Consider the following 22,484-nt stretch of genomic DNA (forward strand, 5'->3'; position numbering starts at 1 on the left):
AAGCGAAACTGCTACATTTTTTTTTTTTTTTTTAAGAAACTAAACTCACCCTTAGCCTGACATTACACAAGGGTCTCCACTTGTAGATGTGTCTAGTGTAGTAGAGGAAAAAAAAAAAGTACGCACAGAACTAGACCTTGCTCTTAATTTCCCAGAAAATCGCTGCTTTTAAAATAATAAAAAAAAAATCTTGATCCCTTTAATTTTATATAGAAATATACAGTGTGCCAATATATCGTATTTTTCGGACTATAAGACGCACCGGACTATAAGACGCACCCTGGTTTTAGAGGAGGAAAATGGGAAAATAAAACTTTAAGCAAAAAATGTGGTCATGACACACTGTTATGGGGCGAGGATCTGCTGCTGACACTGTTATGGGGGTAATGTCCCCAAATTCTCTACTAAGGTACTCCATCCTGGTAATGAGCCTCCTGCCTTGTATATGATCCTGCTATAAACCCCCATCCAGCCTGTTCACATACCCCCCCCCCCCATCCAGCCTGTTCACATGCCCCCCCCCATCCAGCCTGTTCACATGCCCCCCCCCCCCATCCAGCCTGTTCACATGCCCCCCCCCCCCCCATCCAGCCTGTTCACATGCCCCCCCCCCCCCCATCCAGCCTGTTCACATGCCCCCCCCCCCCCATCCAGCCTGTTCACATGCCCCCCCCCCCCCATCCAGCCTGTTCACATGCCCCCCCCCCCCCATCCAGCCTGTTCACATGCCCCCCCCCCCATCCAGCCTGTTCACATGCCCCCCCCCCCCATCCAGCCTGTTCACATGGCCCCCCCCATCCAGCCTGTTCACATGCCCCCCCCCCCCCATCCAGCCTGTTCACATGGCCCCCCCCCCCCCATCCAGCCTGTTCACATGCCCCCCCCCCATCCAGCCTGTTCACATGCCCCCCCCCCCCCATCCAGCCTGTTCACATGCCCCCCCCCCCATCCAGCCTGTTCACATGGCCCCCCCCCCCATCCAGCCTGTTCACATGGCCCCCCCCCCATCCAGCCTGTTCACATGGCCCCCCCCCCCATCCAGCCTGTTCACATGGCCCCCCCCCCCCCCATCCAGCCTGTTCACATGGCCCCCCCCCCCCATCCAGCCTGTTCACATGGCCCCCCCCCCCCCATCCAGCCTGTTCACATGGCCCCCCCCCCCCATCCAGCCTGTTCACATGGCCCCCCCCCCCCCCATCCAGCCTGTTCACATGCCCCCCCCCCCATCCAGCCTGTTCACATGCCCCCCCCCCCCCATCCAGCCTGTTCACATGCCCCCCCCCCCCATCCAGCCTGTTCACATGCCCCCCCCCATCCAGCCTGTTCACATGGCCCCCCCCCCCATCCAGCCTGTTCACATGGCCCCCCCCCCCCCATCCAGCCTGTTCACATGGCCCCCCCCCCCATCCAGCCTGTTCACATGGCCCCCCCCCCCCCCATCCAGCCTGTTCACATGGCCCCCCCCCCCCCCCATCCAGCCTGTTCACATGGCCCCCCCCCCCCATCCAGCCTGTTCACATGCCCCCCCCCCCATCCAGCCTGTTCACATGCCCCCCCCCCCCCCATCCAGCCTGTTCACATGCCCCCCCCCCCCCCATCCAGCCTGTTCACATGCCCCCCCCCCCCCCCCCCATCCAGCCTGTTCACATGCCCCCCCCCCCCATCCAGCCTGTTCACATGCCCCCCCCCCATCCAGTTCACATGCCCCCCCCCCCCCATCCAGCCTGTTCACATGGCCCCCCCCCCATCCAGCCTGTTCACATGGCCCCCCCCCCCATCCAGCCTGTTCACATGGCCCCCCCCCATCCAGCCTGTTCACATGGCCCCCCCCCCCCCCCCATCCAGCCTGTTCACATGGCCCCCCCCCCCATCCAGCCTGTTCACATGCCCCCCCCCCCATCCAGCCTGTTCACATGCCCCCCCCCCCCCCATCCAGCCTGTTCACATGCCCCCCCCCCCCCCATCCAGCCTGTTCACATGCCCCCCCCCCCCCCCCATCCAGCCTGTTCACATGCCCCCCCCCCCCCATCCAGCCTGTTCACATGCCCCCCCCCCCATCCAGTTCACATGCCCCCCCCCCCCCATCCAGCCTGTTCACATGGCCCCCCCCCATCCAGTTCACATGCCCCCCCCCCCCCCATCCAGCCTGTTCACATGGCCCCCCCCCCATCCAGCCTGTTCACATGGCCCCCCCCCCCATCCAGCCTGTTCACATGGCCCCCCCCCATCCAGCCTGTTCACATGGCCCCCCCCCCCCCCCCATCCAGCCTGTTCACATGGCCCCCCCCCCCCATCCAGCCTGTTCACATGCCCCCCCCCCCATCCAGCCTGTTCACATGCCCCCCCCCCCCCATCCAGCCTGTTCACATGCCCCCCCCCCCCCATCCAGCCTGTTCACATGCCCCCCCCCCCCCCATCCAGCCTGTTCACATGCCCCCCCCCCCCCCCCATCCAGCCTGTTCACATGCCCCCCCCCCCCCCATCCAGCCTGTTCACATGCCCCCCCCCCATCCAGTTCACATGCCCCCCCCCCCCCCATCCAGCCTGTTCACATGGCCCCCCCCCCATCCAGCCTGTTCACATGGCCCCCCCCCCATCCAGCCTGTTCACATGGCCCCCCCCATCCAGCCTGTTCACATGCCCCCCCCCCCCATCCAGCCTGTTCACATGCCCCCCCCCCCCCATCCAGCCTGTTCACATGCCCCCCCCCCCCCATCCAGCCTGTTCACATGCCCCCCCCCCCCATCCAGCCTGTTCACATGGCCCCCCCCCCCCCCCCCCATCCAGCCTGTTCACATGGCCCCCCCCCCCCCCCATCCAGCCTGTTCACGTGGCCCCCCCCCCCCATCCAGCCTGTTCACGTGGCCCCCCCCCCCCCATCCAGCCTGTTCACGTGGCCCCCCCCCCCATCCAGCCTGTTCACGTGGCCCCCCCCCCCCCATCCAGCCTGTTCACATGGCCCCCCCCCCCCCATCCAGCCTGTTCACATGGCCCCCCCCCCCCCATCCAGCCTGTTCACATGGCCCCCCCCCCCCATCCAGCCTGTTCACATGGCCCCCCCCCCCCCATCCAGCCTGTTCACATGCCCCCCCCCCCCCCATCCAGCCTGTTCACATGCCCCCCCCCCCCCCCCCCATCCAGCCTGCTCACATGCCCCCCCCCCCCATCCAGCCTGTTCACATGCCCCCCCCCCCCCATCCAGCCTGTTCACATGCCCCCCCCCCCCCCCCCCATCCAGCCTGTTCACATGCCCCCCCCCCCCCCCCATCCAGCCTGTTCACATGCCCCCCCCCCCCCCATCCAGCCTGTTCACATGCCCCCCCCCCCCCCATCCAGCCTGTTCACATGCCCCCCCCCCATCCAGCCTGTTCACATGCCCCCCCCCCATCCAGCCTGTTCACATGCCCCCCCCCCCCATCCAGCCTGTTCACATGCCCCCCCCCCCCATCCAGCCTGTTCACATGCCCCCCCCCCCCATCCAGCCTGTTCACATGCCCCCCCCCCCCCATCCAGCCTGTTCACATGCCCCCCCCCCCCATCCAGCCTGTTCACATGCCCCCCCCCCCCCCCATCCAGCCTGTTCACATGCCCCCCCCCCATCCAGCCTGTTCACATGCCCCCCCCCCCCCATCCAGCCTGTTCACATGCCCCCCCCCCCCCCCATCCAGCCTGTTCACATGCCCCCCCCCCCCCCCATCCAGCCTGTTCACATGCCCCCCCCCCCCCCCCATCCAGCCTGTTCACATGGCCCCCCCCCCCCATCCAGTCTGTTCACATGCCCCCCCCCCATCCAGCCTGTTCACATGCCCCCCCCCCCCCCATCCAGCCTGTTCACATGCCCCCCCCCCCCCCCATCCAGCCTGTTCACATGCCCCCCCCCCCCCCCATCCAGCCTGTTCACATGCCCCCCCCCCCCCCCATCCAGCCTGTTCACATGCCCCCCCCCCCCCCATCCAGCCTGTTCACATGCCCCCCCCCCCCATCCAGCCTGTTCACATGCCCCCCCCCCCATCCAGCCTGTTCACATGCCCCCCCCCCCATCCAGCCTGTTCACATGCCCCCCCCCCATCCAGCCTGTTCACATGCGCCCCCCCCCCCCCCATCCAGCCTGTTCACATGCCCCCCCCCCCATCCAGCCTGCTCACATGCCCCCCCCCCATCCAGCCTGCTCACATGCCCCCCCCCCCATCCAGCCTGCTCATATATTCCCATCGTGCTCATATACCATCCTGGTATATGGCCTGTATCCTATAGCACAGAGAAAAAAATAAACGTTTATACTCACCTTTTCCTCACTCCCTGCAGCACCGATCACATCTTCCTCTCTGGCACGCTGATCTGTGTGTGTGGAGCCGTTCCCCTGCTGCATCGCGATGTCTTCCTGTCTGTGCCGATCAGCTGACCGGCACTGACCGGAAGACATCGCGTGCAGCAGGGGGCGGCTCCACACACGGGGACGGGTGAGTGCGCTGATTCACTGCACCCCGCGCTGGTAATGACGCGCGGGGGGCAGTGAATACAGCCGCACATGATCACTCCAGGCTGTAATTGCCAGGGGTGATCATGCGGCCGGCTCTTTACTATGCGCGCGTCCCCGCTCGTCCTCCCGCCCACCTGTCAGTGCCGGCTTCAGCGCTGAGAGATGGGCGGGAGGATGGGCGTGCATATGTAATGAGCGGGCCCACGTGGTCACGGCAGGCGCTGCTGCTGCCTGCTCGTGCCCCCGATGACCTGCAGCACCCTCATTCCCAGCCGCAGCCCTATAGTCAGACCATAAGACACACCCCCAACTTTCCCCCAACATTTGGGGGGAAAAAAGTGCGTCTTATGGTCCGAAAAATACGGTACTTGTATCAGGATAGGAGCTCCACCTTGGAGATACCCTGCGCTGTCCTGGCCACTCGGCTGTGCCCGGTGTTTTCAGTGACTGGCTTCTGTCGCCCGTCCTCTAACGTCAGTCAACCCCTCCACACCCAACACATGGCGCGATTGGACCCAGATCTAGCGACTAGGACACCATAGATAATTAAATAGAAAAATATTTATCATTTTTTTTTTTCTGAAGTGGACAATCCCTTTAATTATTCCTGGGGACGGTCATATCCAGCCCCCATCTCTTTCCCAGACTCCTGAGAGCCCAATCTGGATTATGTGATCATGTAGGGGGGCGTTTAGACTTGTCTGTGTGAGTTGGGTTTGATGGCCACCACAAGGGAAGGTCACGCAGCAGCTGCCGCCCCCCCAAATAAACAGGACATGAAAGTCATTTTAAGAATTTTGATGAAAGTGGAAAACTCCTTAATGTGTTAGTGATGCATGCAAAGAAAAAACAAACAATGGCTGCCCCCCAGTGTATAAAGCAATCATACATCTATACAGCCAGCGCTGCCCTCTAGTGGTGCGCCTCATAAGTGCCCACAGGTAAATCCTGGGCACTTCACTAGAAGGGGCTCTGAAAGTTGCTCCATCCATCCCCTCACAATTCACATCCATTGTATTGCCCGGAAGGTTAGTGCTTTTGTAGAAGAGAGAAAAAGAACCTGAGATCTAGTGTAGAAAGTCTTCATTCTTCCGCAGACACGTCTGAGGCTCATACAACATGTGGCAAAAGAAATGGCTACCGGAAAGGTGCTGAAGAAACATGGCGGAGTAGTGAGGGTTAGCAGAGGGCTCCGGCCCGGCCTGTGGACATACAGTCTGAAGCATCACTATGTATACATATTGCACGGTTACGGTGAGGAAATCTCGCTGTGAGAAGTCCTAAAATTTGAACTGTAGTCTGACGCCGGGTGCGGAAAGTGGAGCAAGTAGATGGCATCGAGAAATGACGATTACAAACAACTCTGCCCTGCGCATCCGTCCATCTTCAATCACTGGTCCCGAGACTCGTACAAGAGCTTGGCAGCCTGACGAGAGAGAAAAAAGAGGAACAGAAAAGATGTAGCAGAGCCGAGCGTGTCACAGGGGTATATGTATGATCTGACAGGCAGCCGGGGATTACAGGTGAGCACTATGCGCGCACACTCCGCTCTGCTACATCCGTGATCTGGGGACATTTCCACACAACACTTTTTTGTGTGTTTATTAAAAAAAAAAAATATATATATATATATATTTTTATGTATGCAGCTCCATGGGTAATAAACTCCTAGAAAAGCAAGTGTGCCCCTGTATCCTGCAGTTATGTACCATTCCCCCCCACCCACACCTTCATTACATAACAGCACCGGTCCAGAGAAGTGTTATACTGCAACTCATTCACGTCAATGGAGCTGCAATACCAGACACAACCCATGGACAGAGGTGGCGCCGCATCTCAAGAAAGCAGACAAGTTTTTCAAGACAATCTCTTGGATTTCTGTTTCATAATCCATGTAAATGCTCCTGTGACCAAATAAAGTCCATTAGTGTCTAACGGAAATCACCTCTTTATGGGTCTGAGATAAATCAGCCACGGCAATTTACCACACAGCTTGGGAAGTAAACTCCAGTGTGCGGGCAAATGCCACATCCTACTGCACCTGCCACAGCCCGAGCAAGGGAGGTGGCAGGAGGTCTCAGTCGGAAGGAGGGCTGATAGGGCAGTGAAGAAGAGGACGGTCAGTCGGGGAGGATGGGCGAGCGGTCAGTCGAAGACAGACGACGGTACAGGGAAGGGGAGAGTGGTGAGTCGATGAGGAAGGACAACAGGAGGAGAGACGACGGGACCTGTTGAGAGCAGCCAGTTGAGAAAAAGGGACAACTGGGCAGGGCAGGGGAGAGCGGTAAGTTAGGGAGGAGTGAATGGAAGAGCAGTCAGTTGGGGAGGATAGAGTGCTCAGTTGGGGAGGAGGGCCGTCGGGGAGCAGTCAGTTGGGGAAGAGAGACAACAAAAAGTAGAGCGGTCCGTTGGGGTGGAGGGAAGATGGGGCAGAGGACGACAGGGCAGTGGAGACGAAAAGGCAGAGGAGAGCAGTCGGGGAGGAGGGACAACAGCACAGGGAAGAGCAGTAAGTTGGGGAGAAGTGACCCTAATAGATGATACTGCCATCTACTCCACCAGACATGTCCAGTACCTTGTGCATTGCGGCCAGCCACGATGCCGCCATCTTTTTGTTGCTAATAAAGTCTTCGCTTGTTGTAAACTTCATCTGTAATAGTTCATCAGACCCTTGAGGTTTATACTGGATCAACATCCCGGTCGCCCGACTGTTCCCTCCTGTATGTTTTATACAAAGAAATAAAAGATCATGTTGAACTTTAAAGCCCAGGATAGAATAAAATCAAGTGGAGACCACGGTTTGTTCACACAGATTATGGCATCCGGATTTGATTCCAATATTGAGGAAAATGTATCAATACTGTTGTAAGGGCCCAGTCACACTTGCGCTATTTTGACGCAAACGGAATCCGTCAGTAATGTAGTACAGTTAATTTATTTACAGTGGAAGCGCGACATCGTGTGGACACAAGCGGGTACTGCATGACACACACATACACGCCATAGTAACGCGCTTCCACTGTAAATAAATGAACTGTACTACATTACTGACGGATTCCGTTTGCGTCAAAATAGCACAAGTGTGAAACTGGCCTGAGATACATTAATCCACAAAGTAATGGAAATTAAGCAGATTACCTGCACATGATCTGTGTGAAAGAGACCTTAGGCCGGAGCTGGATAAGGATCTGGAGTAGTGCGACTCTTACATCCAGAACAAAAAAACTGGTTACTAGGCCAAATACTAGACTCGCACTTCCTGTTCTGTACAGATAACTTTTCAGCAGCCAAAATATCATCACAGGCATACATACGACAGAACAGGATCCAACATTCACAATAGGCGATATCAGTCATTGTACAAGACAGGGAGGAGGTGAGCTGTGATAACGCCTCTATATACAGTAGATAACACTGGATCGACTATTCACAGTAGGTGATGTCCCATCTCACCTCCTCCCTCTCCTGTACAATGACAACCAATTTTGCATGGAGGATCTTGTGTTAGGTCGCAGTACACCTTCTCCCCTTCTCTTCCTGATAACCTTTGTCCACATTAGGGGATGCTCGTTAAACTCTGTAGGATTTGGGGTTAGTAGAGTCAGGCTATTGCTGCTTATCTCCATGTGAAGTACAGGACGTAGGAGTCTAATATTAGGTTTAGTGGCCAGGAGGAAAGGTTTAAAAAAAAAAAAAATAATAAAAAAAAAATAATAAAATAATTTAAAAAATATATTTGTAGAAAAAAAAAAAATACAAAAATATAATTTTAAGCCAAATTCAATGTAAGAACCTGATTACAGAACGGGTCATTTTCTGCTGACACCTGGTCATTAGCTTCTCCTGATCACCCGGAGGACGGTGCAGAGCGCAGCACACACATTACACAGCGTAATACAGTAATCTGATTATAAGAGCTTATTATAAGTCACATTTGCATAATTTTGGATTGTGGATACTCCCAGTGTAGGAGAAGACGGGCTGCTCTTGTATGCTGCAATTCTTCAGATAGAAAGAAAAAAAAAAAATAATAAAGAACTAATGTCAGAAATCCCTTTTTAATAAAGAGCGGTGAGCGCACACACGAAGTGGAGGAACCACTAGAATAATGTGTATGGTGGTGTCCCAACTCCTCCCCCAAGGCGGCATAAAGAAGGGTTAAGCATGTTAACTTTCAACATGTCCGATCCTTTTTGTTCTTAAGGGAGATCGATTGCCTTTGGCGTGAGGAAGAACAGCAGTCGGCCAACTTATCTAATGTGTATGAGCGCCAATTATTTGGAGAACGTAAAGCGAGTGATACGGGACAGGACATAACTGAGGTAAGCGAATAATGTAATTTGGCAATATCTGACTTGGGGGTTGAGTCTGCTTTTTTTCTAGGCGTGAAAGGTTTTAAAATAATAAATTGAAACATACTCGCCCCTCTGCGCCCCCATGGATCCAGCTTGGGGGGCACAGGATGACCTGGAAGAGAACAACCTCAGAGAAATACCTCTCGTCACCTGACGACATGGCAGGTCCTTGCGTCTTCTCCTTGCCCAGCTCCTGTAGACTGACCGGTCTCCCCCTAGGTTTGTTCCTAGGGGGACAGAGACCGGTCCAGGTAAAAGTATAAGGGCTGGGAGGAGCGGCTGGGCCCCTGCTATCTGTCTGTCTGTCCGGCAGCTCTCATCACAACCTTCTCATACTGGGAGTATCCACCGAGACACTTTAATAATGCAATCAACTTTACCTACCACCCAAAACCAAAAAAGCAGGCAAGTCTATCAGAAGTACAGGAATAAAAGGTGACCAGAGACGTAACAAGAGTCATCAATAGAAGCGGAGGTCCTTCTATTAGGGTGGACAACGGAAAGATTTGCCAAATCTGATCTTGCCAATTTTTTCATGCATTTTCACCACCCAGAACAGGACTCCCATCATTTTGTACAGGAGAGTCACAAGAGGGGGTGCAGAATTAGCAGATGCACTGCTGTCCTGGTGCTTGAGGCCCCCCACATGGTAGATGGGCACCCTGATGCAAATTAACATTTAAAGGGAACCTGTCACAAGATTGAGCAACATGAATCGAGCGACCAGTTCAATGTTACACCTCTGGCCCTTTGACAGCTTCTCGATATGGGTCACTCACTAGTGAGATCAGGAGGGCTAGTGCATCCGTCTATGGTCAGCTTTATAATCAGAACTATTTATGGGACTAAGCGATTGGACTATAAAATATGCAAAGATGACAGTGCTGGATCAGATGAGCGGGCACTACCATGCACGGAGACTCTGTAGTCGTCATTATGCTTGGTATAAGTTGTGTCATCCAAGCTTCCGACATGCTTATTATGAGCACCTGAGCATGATAGTGCCCGCTCATCACTAGTTACTACTACTGAGCACCTGAACATGATAGTGCTCGCTCATCACTAGTTACTAGTATGGAGCACCCGAGCATGGTAGTGCTCGCTCATCACTAGTTACGAATACAGAGCACCTGAGCATGGTAGTGCCCGCTCATCACTAGTTACCAGTACTGAGCACCCGAGCATGGTAGTGCCCGCTCATCACTAGTTACCAGTACAGAGCACCTGAGCATGGTAGTGCCCGCTCATCACTAGTTACCAGTACTGAGCACCCGAGCATGGTAGTGCTCGCTCATCACTAGTTACTAGTACTGAGCACCCGAGCATCGTAGTGCCCGCTCATCACTAGTTACGAGTACAGAGCACCTGAGCATGGTAGTGCCTGCTCATCACTAGTTACCAATACAGAGCACCTGAGCATGATAGTGCCCGCTCATCACTAGTTACCAGTACAGAGCACCTGAGCATGGTAGTGCCCGCTCATCACTAGTTACCAGTACAGAGCACCTGAGCATGATAGTGCCCGCTCATCACTAGTTATGAGTACTGAGCACCCGAGCATCGTAGTGCCCGCTCATCACTAGTTACTAGTACTGAGCACCCGAGCATGGTAGTGCTTGCTCATCACTAGTTACGAGTACTGAGCACCAGAGCATGGTAGTGCCCGCTCATCACTAGTTACCAGTACTGAGCACCCGAGCATGGTAGTGCCCGCTCATCACTAGTTACCAGTACAGAGCACCTGAGCATCGTAGTGCCCGCTCATCACTAGTTACGAGTACTGAGCACCCAAGCATGGTAGTGCCTGCTCATCACTAGTTACCAGTACTGAGCACCCGAGCATGGTAGTGCCCGCTCATCACTAGTTACCAGTACTGAGCACCCGAGCATGGTAGTGCCCGCTCATCACTAGTTACCAGTACAGAGCACCTGAGCATCGTAGTGCCCGCTCATCACTAGTTACGAGTACTGAGCACCCGAGCATGGTAGTGCCCGCTCATCACTAGTTACGAGTACAGAGCACCTGAGCATGGTAGCGCCCGCTCATCACTAGTTACCAGTACTGAGGACCTGAGCATGGTAGTGCCCGCTCATCACTAGTTACGAGTACAGAGCACCTGAGCATGGTAGTGCCCGCTCATCACTAGTTACCAGTACTGAGCACCCGAGCATGGTAGTGCCCGCTCATCACTAGTTACCAGTACTGAGCACCCGAGCATGGTAGTGCCCGCTCATCACTAGTTACGAGTACAGAGCACCTGAGCATGGTAGTGCCCGCTCATCACTAGTTACCAGTACTGAGCACCCGAGCATGGTAGTGCCCGCTCATCACTAGTTACCAGTACAGAGCACCTGAGCATCGTAGTGCCCGCTCATCACTAGTTACGAGTACAGAGCACCCGAGCATGGTAGTGCCCGCTCATCACTAGTTACGAGTACAGAGCACCTGAGCATGGTAGCGCCCGCTCATCACTAGTTACCAGTACTGAGCACCCGAGCATCGTAGTGCCCACTCATCACTACTCAGCGTATCCTATATTGTACCCTATCAAGGTCTAAGGAAAAAAAAATCAAAAAAAAAAAAAATCAGACACATGCAACATGGCATCACCAGACACAGAGCTACTCACAGGAAGTTCACAACCATTAATTAATGCAACCGGGGAAATTTAGAGGGTGGGTTGGCTCAAGGTGCAAAACTGATTTGGGATAATAAACAACCAATCAGAATAGTTGGACACAGCATGCGGATACAGGGTAGAGGGCGACACAAAACCTGGGCTGACCTTCAATCACGCACTGGCTCTCCAGCAGGCTGGTGTATGTATGAATATCTTTTCACATCAAAGCAGCGTGAGCGGTGAAAAAGAAAAGTTATTAACAGGCTGAGAATGTGGGATATTAACAGTGAAAACAGCAAGTATCAGGGGAGAGACGGAGACAGGAGGACATGCGCTCATGGCAGTGAGGGACGTCTGGGGGGGGGGATGAACCAACAGGGGTCAACAATGTGAGATGGATCATAGGAAAGGTCTGTGCGAATCCTCCTCCATTGCCCAAAGGGTGGCGCCGATTCTAAATGGAAACAGCCGGGTTTTAATGACTGCTTTTATTAGTGTAATAGAAGGGTCTCATCCGCCTCACAGCCGTGTGAATGGAGGCTGCACATTACATGTCTCCATTCACCTCTATGAGAAGCGGGAAAAAGTACAGATCTGTCAACACCCCTCCATCCACAGCAGCTGCAAAACAGGGGTCACAGGTCATACGTCCTGAAATAGATACATCCCCCACCCCTGGGATTCCATAGGTGTCAGTGATGGGAATGCCCCTCTAATAGTTATCAGTGGGAGTTTACACACACACACACACAATGTATATAATATATTATATATATATATATATATATATATATATATATATATATATATATATATATATATATATATATATATATATATATATATATATACATACATACATACATACATACATACATACATACATACATACATACAGTGTGTGTGTGTGTGTATATGTTTCTATGTGTGTAAACTCCCACTGATAACTATTAGAGGGGCATTCCCATCACTGACACCTATGGAATATATTATTTAATGTATTGGCGCTTGGACCTATAAGTAGTGAAGTTTCTCTATCCCAGCACTGACACACGCATGTATATGGGTGATGAGCAAATACACAGCACTCAGTAGTCCCATACACTTTACTGAGTACTAATGAGCACCGTCCTGAGCGTCCTTACCTCCAGGCGTGAACCCCTCCGTGAGGATCTGAACTGTGGATATTCGAGCAACTTCAATTTCATAATGGTTTTCCCCATCTAGAAACAGATACCTGGAAAAGTAAAAAAATTAAAGAAAAATATGACATATCAGCAGATGTGACGTGGCCAGCCCTTTAACCTCTTTATGACTAATGACACGCTATCATCTCCCTGCCTTTGGTGCAGGCTCACACGCTGAGCCCGCGTCCTCCCCCGCAGATGAAGGCTGTAGCATTCAGTCTTCATCTGCCTCTAACACCTGTGAGTGGAGCAGAGATCTGGCTGCAGCTGTTAACCTGTTACATGCCACTGTCAATCTCTGACAGCGGCATTTAACGAGTGCTGGCGATGAGCATGCTGTTCTGACCCCTCATCGGCACTCCTGTGACACAATCGCAGGACTTCAATGAACTGTCAGCTGATGACCCATGTGTCTGTCACCTCAGTACTACTGTGAAAACCAGCCAGTGGCCGACGTTCACAGGAGACTGACTTCTATATACAACAATGCTGATGCACTGATGTATATAGAACAAGGAATCAGACTATTGCAGGTTTAAGTCCCCTAAGGGAAATACAGTTCAAGTAAAATATGTTTATATTATATATATATTTTTAAGTCACCCACTTTTTTACCACATAAAAAAAAAAAACAAAAAACAAAAAACAACCTTTTAGGCTCCATGGAAGCCGCAGGGTATTTTTTACCTGTGGTTGTTGGAGAGACGACACATGACTGTTTCAGACTTCTCTGAGGATCCCTGTGTGATAGAGAAGGTGGCTCCTGATAACAGAGGAGGAAAGGGGATAAAAAAGGGGATAACACACATGATAAGATACAAAATAGAGAAAAAAAAAATCTATACTTATATAGTATATATTTTTATATATATTTATATCTAATATAAAATATTATATTTTTATATTACAATAAAATATAATATAAAACTACTCTAATATAAAAAATATATATTATAAGAAAAATACAAAATTTAAATAATATTAAAAATCGAATAAAAAAAAAAAAAATATAGAATACGTCAATCGCATATGAGCTATCTGGTAACCAAGCAACGTGGGTGATGCTGATGTCGCTATCGAGGGACGCTTCTCTTTTTCCAGCCTCCATGAAAGTGTGGGACTATTGTCTTCATTGTCTGAGCCGATGCTACTTTGGGGCTTTTTCCTATCCATCGGGCTTTGTTGACATTATTATTATTATTACCATTGTTATTACTGTTTTTATTATTAGTATTTTTATTACGGCAAGGTGGTTCAGTGGTTAGCACTATATGGTGGCTCAGTGGTTAGCACTATACGGTGGCTCAGGGGTTAGCATTGAAGTCTTGCAGCGTTGGGGTCCTGGGTTCAAGTACACCATCTGCAAAGAGTTTTTATGTTTTCCCCGTGTTTGCGTGGGTTTCCTCCCACACGCCAAACAAAAAACACACTGATAGGGATTTTAGATTATGAGCACCGATGGGGACAGAGTTCCAATGAATGTAAAGCGCTGTAGAATTAATGGTGACCACAAGTCCCCTCTCCTCCATAAAGTTTTCACATATACTGTATATACCTAGCAACATTTTTTTTTTTAGTTTTTTTGTTTAAACAAAACATTTCTATCTAAAATAAGAACAGCATTGCATGATGTAAACATCTTTGTGCTGCAATCTCTTGTCCATTGTGTCGATTTTATAGGTGCAAGTTTTGTTGCATTTTAATGCAATGTGTGGAATAACGGCCCCATTTACACGTCCATATCTGCAGCGTTATTTACCTCTGGGATCGTGCCCTGCAAAATTAGGAAACCTGCCAGAAATCCCAGCCTGTCCTAAATCCGGGAACATTTTACCCTGCATAGTGCAATAATCGTGGTGTAATAATCCACAGAGCCACATTTACATATCCATGTGTCCCGGTCCGGGGCGGACTGTCCACAGGTCTCCTGGCACAGACAACGCAGCACAATGAGGCCATCATGTCTGAGTCCAGAGTCCGGGACACACGGATGTGGGAATGCGGCATTAATGAAGAAGCAATGACGAATTAACCCTACGTTTATTAGGTAACCGCCGCCGCTCACCGTTCGTCAGGACTTTCAGCTGTCGATCGTAGAACTCCATCTCTTTCTGTGAAATGACGGAACATTCTCCGCACTGCCGCACGGGGTCCACGAAACACATACGTGGTAGAGGCACTTTCTTACTGCAGCATTTATCGCAGAAGCATTTCCCGCACCTTCGGCAGTGATGCTAGGAGAAAAGCCAAAATCATCGAAAGAAAGAAGAAGAAAAATTAAAAATGGTCCAGCACACCTAGTGCAATGTGTAGGTGCATATTCACACTGCGGCCATCAACAACCAAAATCTGGGGCGGGGAAGACAATGAGCAAATATTCTGTAGTAAGTAAGTAAATGGAGGTTCTGCCTGTCAAGGGCCACAGTGTGAACGTGCACCTACGCACTACAGTAGGTATGCCGGCCCATTTCTTCAGTTTGGCTGGGCTCCTTGCACGTATGGGGGGGGGGGGGGGTACCCCGGCCCTCCACTTTTGGGCTGTGCATATTGTCAATATCAGCCATTTATAGTTATGAGAAAAACCTTTTAAGCCAGAACACAAGTAATTGTTGCAATTCTCCCGTGATTAAAAATCCTCTCCATTCAAGGACAGAAAGAGATTTTGAAATTCTATTGTGTATTGATTGTTGCCTAGGTTACCGGCCACTACTGCAGTGTATAACAGGTGGCTGTATAACAGGTGGCTGTATAACAGGTGGCTGTATAACAGGTGGCTGTATAACAGGTGGCTGTATAACAGGTGGCTGTATAACAGGTGGCTGTATAACAGGTGGCTGTATAACAGGTGGCTGGTTTCTTAGACACACTTACAAGCTCTTTACTACAAAGCTTGCAAGCGCTGATCTAAAGCAGGCACCATGCTGCTGTTCTGAACTGTCAATCATAAGGAGTGCACGACCCGCAGGAATCTGGGGAGCACTCATAAGACACCCCCTTTATAGTGACATGTGAAGGGACATCCTCCCATGGAGTATTCCTGCCCGGCAAAGTGAATGGGCCCCGGGGGTGATGGTACAGGTCACTGTATAGGTGACTGATTGAATTGTTGCCATTTTTTGGCTGCAGGCAGTTTTGCTGATCATCTACAAATATCATCAAAACCATAAAGGCGAGTCCCCCTTACAGAGACGGGAGTAACGAGACGCCGTCTGCCGGCCCCTGCGCCCACACTCGGCTCTTACCTTCCTCGTTATGAAGTCGAATTTGGCTTCACAGTGCATACACCGGGGGCACTGGGGGAGAAGGAAAACAAGGGTTAATATCATGTGCCGAACCCAAGAAACTGGCTATTACACAAAGCAGAAAACACAACTATGCGGAGGAGGAGGTCCTGATCGTTTGGGATTCAAATCACCCAACCCTTGTTTCTGTGACGAAAAACCATCACAAACCTTCATGAATAAGGAGGGACGGATGACACGTCTGTCAGTGCTGAATGGGTTACAGATTACAGCTGTGAAGAGCGACATCACAGAACATAGAACGCCTGTGCCATCACCCAAGGATGAGAATCAGGTCAATTATTACAGGAGGCGACGGAGGGGATACAACAATGTGTCCCAGGGGGCCTCTGACCCAGCCGGGGCCGTGTAACCCTATGGATTCGTGTATGGTGCAATTCCTGCCCCTGGCCAGACCCCCCAGCTACACCCCGGGGCCTGGCCGGACCCCCCGCTACACCCCGGGGCCTGGCCGGACCCCCCGCTACACCCCGGGGCCTGGCCGGACCCCCCGCTACACCCCGGGGCCTGGCCGGACCCCCCGCTACACCCCGGGGCCTGGCCGGACCCCCCGCTACACCCCGGGGCCTGGCCGGACCCCCCCGCTACACCCCGGGGCCTGGCCGGACCCCCCCCTACACCCCGGGGCCTGGCCGGACCCCCCGCTACACCCCGGGGCCTGGCCGGACCCCCGCTACACCCTGGGGCCTGGCCACCACCATGAAGCAGAGGGGCCACAGTGGGTGCTATGGCCTCGCCTCCTGCCCCCAGGGTGAGGTTATACATTATTATTGCCACTCCCCTGACCTCTGTAACCTCTGACAAAGCAATTGTTGCCATTTATTTGGCGGTTGATCAGGTCAGAGGTGAACACACCGCCATCACATCAACCAATCCAAACCCAACTTACAGAGCAACCAGAGCTCAGCCTCAAGCTTTATAGAGGCATCACGGATCACCCAATCACAGCTCAATTTTCATCCTACCAGAGCATTAGCCTATAGTATCCAATAAAAGGCCAGCTTTCCATTGGTTGACATTACCAGAGCAGATGTCCACAGCAACCAATGAGAGCTCAGCTTTTATCTCACGAAAGTAGATGCCCATGGCAACCAATGAGAATCCAGCTTTGATCTTACCAGAGCAGACACCCACGACAACCAATGAGAGCCCAGCTTTTATCTTACAAAAGCAGTATCCCATAGTAACCGGAGCTCGGCCGAATGCTGTACAACGTGTAAGTACAGGTTGATTTGGTCACTTTTCGGGGCGCGTTCACATCCGTCAGCTTAACACATTGCAAATCCAAAATGTATTTACTACAGGATCCACGGCATACAAATTTGAGGCCGACACTTGACTTTCCGCAGTGCCATTACACAAGGACTCGCCCCTTTTACAGGGACTAATTTATGAGTGACTAATCCGCTGAATGAGGGGCTCTCACTCTTACCCCACTTCCATTAGTGACCTTTGCTCCTCGTGCCCCGTGATGTAATAACCACTGATCCATCCGCTCACTCACCCACATCAGCAGAGAGGAGCACAGAACTGTGCGGAGAAGTGCAGAGCACAGCAGAACGGCGGAGCGCACGGCTGGAGCAGCGCCATCTGTACAGGGTGTGACCAACAGAGTGACCGAGTCTTGTGACTGGCGAGGAGCCACAAGGATTACAGACTGCACATCAGGAGGAGCAATACAAGGGGACTGGGGGTCAATATTCCGCTTCTTAAAGGGGAACACGCACAAAAAAACCTACTAATACACCTACTAATTCTCTCCTGATTGCTGAGATTGGGCTTCACCAAGCCTCCCCCTCCAGAAAGGAGGCCATCACCAGGCGATGGTAAACAGCCCAACCATTCCTGCCTAATAGCGCTCAGCCGCCCTGACTGCTGCCCGCCGCCTCTTCTGCATCAGGATGGTGCAACATCTGCAGATCAGTGCCGCCACCTCCTGAGCAGGGCACCCCTCACCTCTCCAAAAAATCCATTCCGTGTGGACGTACCCTAAATCTGAGACCACAGATGTCACCACAGCTGTGAAGGTTTTACAGTCACCACCACACCTTGTCAGCAATATGGATGGCGGATGCATTACCCAGACTCATAAAACAGTAGCCGAGGCTGACAATACAGTGGCGGACGAGGATTATAGAGGACGTTTATGGCTCTCAGGCAGAGCGAGTGCTTTACAGAGCACAGAGGAGACCATAAACCCGGACCCAACCCTCCCGATCATACATGACACAGTCTGGCGTCTCCTGGGTGGGCCGGTGTCCGGCCGTCAGCCTCTATTGTCCAACAGCCTGTGACAAAAAAAAAAAAAACAAAAAGACTATGGCCCAGCACTGACTCAGTCCTTTGCCGACAACCACTTGTACCTCCAGGATCTGTCGCCAAACGTTTTCCTGTGCTGTATGTACATTGTGGTAAAGAGTCCACTGCCCGTGAGAAGAGTCCGGCATATTCATGAGCCGCAGGGTAAACCCCTGACTTACCCCAGCGATAGCAAGTTTTGTCAACTCCGCACCCACTTGCCATTATTTAGGATCTGATTAATAGGGGTTGAACAAATTCACTTCACAGATTACAGGGCAATGGAGAACAAAAGGATTGGTGTAAATTTTCCAAAAAAGTTGCCTTAGGCCCTGTGCGCACTGGAAAACGGAATTTTCTTAAGAAAATTCTGCAGGGTCTGAAAGATTACCGCACCCGCGGTAAAAACCGCAGCAAACTGCACCCGTAAACCACATGCGGTTAGCCGTGGTTTTACCGCAATATTGTTCGCGGTATTGCCGCATGCGGGTTGGTACATGTGCTTTAAATGTATTCAATGCAATAAAGCATATTGAAAAAAAAAGAAAAAAAAAAAGTCATTTCCTTCTTAGATAGCAGATGGATAAATAGATAGAAGAATAGATAGAGGGATAGATAGACAGAGTCCCTGTGAGCACACGCTGCATTTCTCACGATCGTCAGTGTGTTCACATTACTGGCCGTGGGAAATGCCCTGTGGTTACCTCTGCTGTCTCGTTGCGAGGCTGCATTCAGCAGTGTCAGTCGCGGCTGGATGCAAGCATCGCAGGACGTGGCTTACGCCGGAGCTGTGTGTTTCGGGGGGTTAATAAACGGGTGAACCAGGAGCTTTTTTGTGTTTTATTTAAAATAAAGGATTTTTCGGTGTGTGGTTTTTTTTCCACTTTACTTACGGGTTAATCAAGTCAGCTGTCTCATAGACGCTGCCATGATCAAGCCTGGACTTAGTGGCGGTGGTCCGCTGCTATTAACTCCTTATTACCCTGTCTGCCACCGCATCACGGCAGCAGGAAGAGCTGGGGACACTCCGGTACTGTCGCATAATGGATGCGACAGTCCCGGGGCAGCTTTGGCTGATATTCTCGGCTGCGGGAGGTGGGAGGGAGGCGGGGGACATTAACCCTGCCCCTCGCCAGCCTGAGAATACCGGGCCCCTGCTATATGTTTACCTCAGCTGGAAGGTAAAAATACGGCGGAGCCCACGTGTTTTGTTTTCTATATTACCGTTTGCTTTCTATGTGTATTCTATGTCTATGTCTGTGATCTGTGTGTGATCTGTGTTCTATGTCTGTGATCTGTGTTCTATGTCTGTGATCTGTGTGTGATCTGTGTTCTATGTCTGTGATCTGTGTGTGATCTGTGTTCTATGTCTGTGATCTGTGTTCTATGTCTGTGATCTGTGTGTGATCTGTGTGTGTTTACTCTCTGCTCCGCTTCCTCTTCCTGTCATAATGACATCACTTCCCTGCAAACCGTAGGCAAGCGATGTACATTACCGCAGGTAAACCGCGAAATACCGAAGGGAATAATGCAGGAAAACGCAGTGAACCGCACAGAATTTGCTGCCTGCGTTATTCCCTGCGGGATTTCACGATTACATTGCAGTCAATGGAGTGAAATCCCGCAGCGATGTGCGGAAGAGAAGTGACATGCAAATGTTTTTGCTGCGAGAATCCCGCAGCAAAACATGCAGCTGTCAAATTCCGCATAGTGCGCACTGCATTTTTTTTCTCCATAGGTTTTGCTGGTGAATCACTGCAGAGATGTTATGAACATTTTCTGCAGCGAAACATGCAGCAAAACCACAGGAAATCCGCACAGGGCCTTAAGGTCAGCAAGGGTTTGGAGGAATGGGAAAGGGGCAAAAACTATTTCCTATTCCTCTAAACCCTTGTTGACCTTAAAGGGAACCTGTCAGGTCCAATATGCACTCAGAACCACGAGTAGTTCTGGGTGTATATTGCTAATCTCTGCCTAACTGTCCCTGTATACACTAGCATAGATAAAGGATCTTTATAAAAAGTATTTCAAAATATCTATTATCATATGCTAATGAGCGCAGGGACTAGTCCCTTGGCCTTACTTCCCCTGGCTAGTCAGCCCCATTAGCATGTTAGTACACCCCTGTGGGAGTGCTAACATGCTAATGAATACGCTGCGTCACAGGATGATCACTCACCTCTCCGCTGCCATCACCGCCCGATGCTGGATTTCGGCTCAGTGCACATGACCCTGGAGTTTGGGTCATGCGCACTATGAAGCCGGGTGTACGCGTCCTGGCTTCAAGCTAAAGCAGTGTGCATGACCCAAACTCCGGGGTCATGCGCACTCAGCCGAAATCCAGCGTCGGGCGGTGATGACGGCGGAGAGGTGAGTGATCATCCTGTGACGCTGCACATTCATTACCATGATCGCACGCCCACAGGGGTGTACTAGCATGCTAATGGGGGCGACTAGCCAGGGGAAGCCAAGAGCTATAGAGCGGACGGCCAGGGGCTTGTGGGGGAAGACGCCCAGCGCGGGCCGGCCACTCTATAGCTCTTGGCTCCGTCACCAGCTTTCTGGCCTTTCACCGGGTTATTTTGCTTGTAAAGCAGGTGGAGGATGATGCACACGTCACAGGATAATTTAACTGCTTTATTGCTGGATTTTTTCAGGGCGTTTCCTGGTGTTGACGTCCACAGGTTGTGCGGTGTACGGGTGTCTGTACCTGTGATGACCTATTACTTTTAACATGGCGTCAGGACGACTAATGTGTAATTTCGGGTAAAAAGTGAAAATTCAGCTTTTCCAAATCCCCAAGCGTCTTACCTTGAGGGCATAGGTTACGCTCCATGATGGCTCAGAAACAGTAGTATTATGTGGTGTATGGAGCCCCCGGCCGTCCAGCGCTGCGTGTCTTCCCCCACGAGTCACAGGCCGGACCCTTCTGGACGTCTTTCCCCCACGAGCCCCCGGCCAGCCCCTGCCGAGCGTCTCCCCCCCACGAGCCCCCGGCCGGTCCCTGCCGAGCGTCTCCCCCCCACGAGCCCCCGGCCGGTCCCTGCCGAGCGTCTCCCCCCCACGAGCCCCCGGCCGGTCCCTGCCGAGCGTCTCCCCCCCACGAGCCCCCGGCCGGTCCCTGCTAGGCGTCTCCCCCCCCACGAGCCCCCGGACGTTCTCCGTTATGTCTGGGTGATGACTGGACGGCATTATACACATACTGAGGCTACTTTCACACATCCGGTTTTAGCTCTGCGGCTCAATCCGGCTGTGAAACCTATACAACGGATGCGGCGAAAACAACGCATCCTTTGCATAAGTTTTTACATGCGGCCCATCCGTTTTTTCCGGTTGCGGCACGCTACTGAGCATGAGCAGTGGAAGAAACCGTATGTGGCGGACAGATGCGTTTTTTTGCGCATTGTGCCGCATCCGGCGTCCATAGGCATGCATTGAAAAATGCGCAGCAGCGGCCGGATGCGGCGCGATGCGGGTTTTTTTTGCCGGACAAAAAAACGTTGCAAGATACGTTGCCTCCGGCCGCCGCTCTAATTGATTTTGCCGCATCCGGAAAAAAACGGATACAACGCAAAGCCATCAGGCACAATCCGGTAACAATGCAAATCTATGGGGATAAAATGGATGCAGTACCGCATCCGTTTCACCCGTTTTTTTCCGGATTGTGCCTGATGGAAAAAACCTGATGTGTGAAAGTAGCCGGAGTGATAGATACTGTGTAAGGCGGCGGTACTACAAGTCCCAGCATCCACTGACAGCGCATTCTGAGACTTGTCGTTCCTCAGGAGCAGGAATGGGAACAGTTGGAGAAACTTGCCCTGGGAGGAGCGCCGGGAGCCCGCACTGCATGACAGCGGAGGAGCCAGTGACAGCCGTGCGGCCTCCCACCCCTCTGCACGGCCGGCGGCGGCACTTACCTCTTTATCCGGGACCCACTGCGGTTCCTCCAGGCAAAAAGGACTCCCGAGCGCCCGGTTCTCGGGGAGCATGCGGAGCCCGCTGGGGGAGCGGACCAGCTTCTTCCCATCTCGGTCGGTGGACATCTTTACTCCCTCACAGAACCGGAGTCCCGTACCCAATCAGCTCCCATCTCTCCCATGACTGACACATCCAATGCGACCAATCAGAGCAATACAGAAGCCTCTTCGTGCTCTCTCATTGGCGGTGAAGACGCTTACAAGACATTAACCCTTTACCATACCGTAAAAGGAGGACCCATCCCTGCCTATTCATAAACGCCT

General features: G+C 52.2%; 1 protein-coding gene across 2 annotated transcripts; it reads right to left on the bottom strand.

The window, feature by feature from the left end:
* Positions 1-4,192: 4,192 nt before the first annotated feature.
* On the bottom strand, positions 4,193-22,440 carry ZFYVE21 (zinc finger FYVE-type containing 21). Of its 2 annotated transcripts, XM_075330856.1 has the most exons (8): positions 22,161-22,440; positions 15,886-15,936; positions 14,709-14,877; positions 13,331-13,406; positions 12,602-12,693; positions 11,622-11,669; positions 7,056-7,198; positions 4,193-5,906 (listed from the first exon to the last, which is right to left on the bottom strand). In XM_075330856.1, the coding sequence occupies exons 1-8, from the start codon at positions 22,284-22,286 to the stop codon at positions 5,871-5,873; spliced, it is 741 nt and encodes a 246-aa protein (XP_075186971.1). In that variant the 5' UTR covers positions 22,287-22,440; the 3' UTR covers positions 4,193-5,870. The 2 variants fall into 2 exon arrangements, with proteins under 2 accessions (XP_075186971.1, XP_075186972.1); XM_075330857.1 differs by lacking the exon at positions 11,622-11,669 and having other exon boundaries at positions 22,161-22,432.
* Positions 22,441-22,484: the final 44 nt, after the last annotated feature.

Source organism: Anomaloglossus baeobatrachus, chromosome 12 (genome assembly GCF_048569485.1).
Source record: "Anomaloglossus baeobatrachus isolate aAnoBae1 chromosome 12, aAnoBae1.hap1, whole genome shotgun sequence".
Classification (NCBI taxonomy): Eukaryota; Metazoa; Chordata; class Amphibia; order Anura; family Aromobatidae; genus Anomaloglossus; species Anomaloglossus baeobatrachus.

What these genes read in the sequence shown, in the direction of transcription:
- ZFYVE21 (XM_075330856.1), bottom strand. Translation starts at nt 22,286, where the DNA reads ATGTCCACCGACCGAGATGGGAAGAAGCTGGTCCGCTCCCCCAGCGGG. An exon ending in AGTGGGTCCCGGATAAAGAG is followed by an intron (nt 15,937 to 22,160) that starts GTAAGTGCCGCC and finishes CTTCTCCCCCAG; the next exon opens with TGCCCCCGGTGTATGCACTG. An exon ending in GGCTGGCCGCAATGCACAAG is followed by an intron (nt 5,907 to 7,055) that starts GTACTGGACATG and finishes CTCTCTCGTCAG; the next exon opens with GCTGCCAAGCTCTTGTACGA.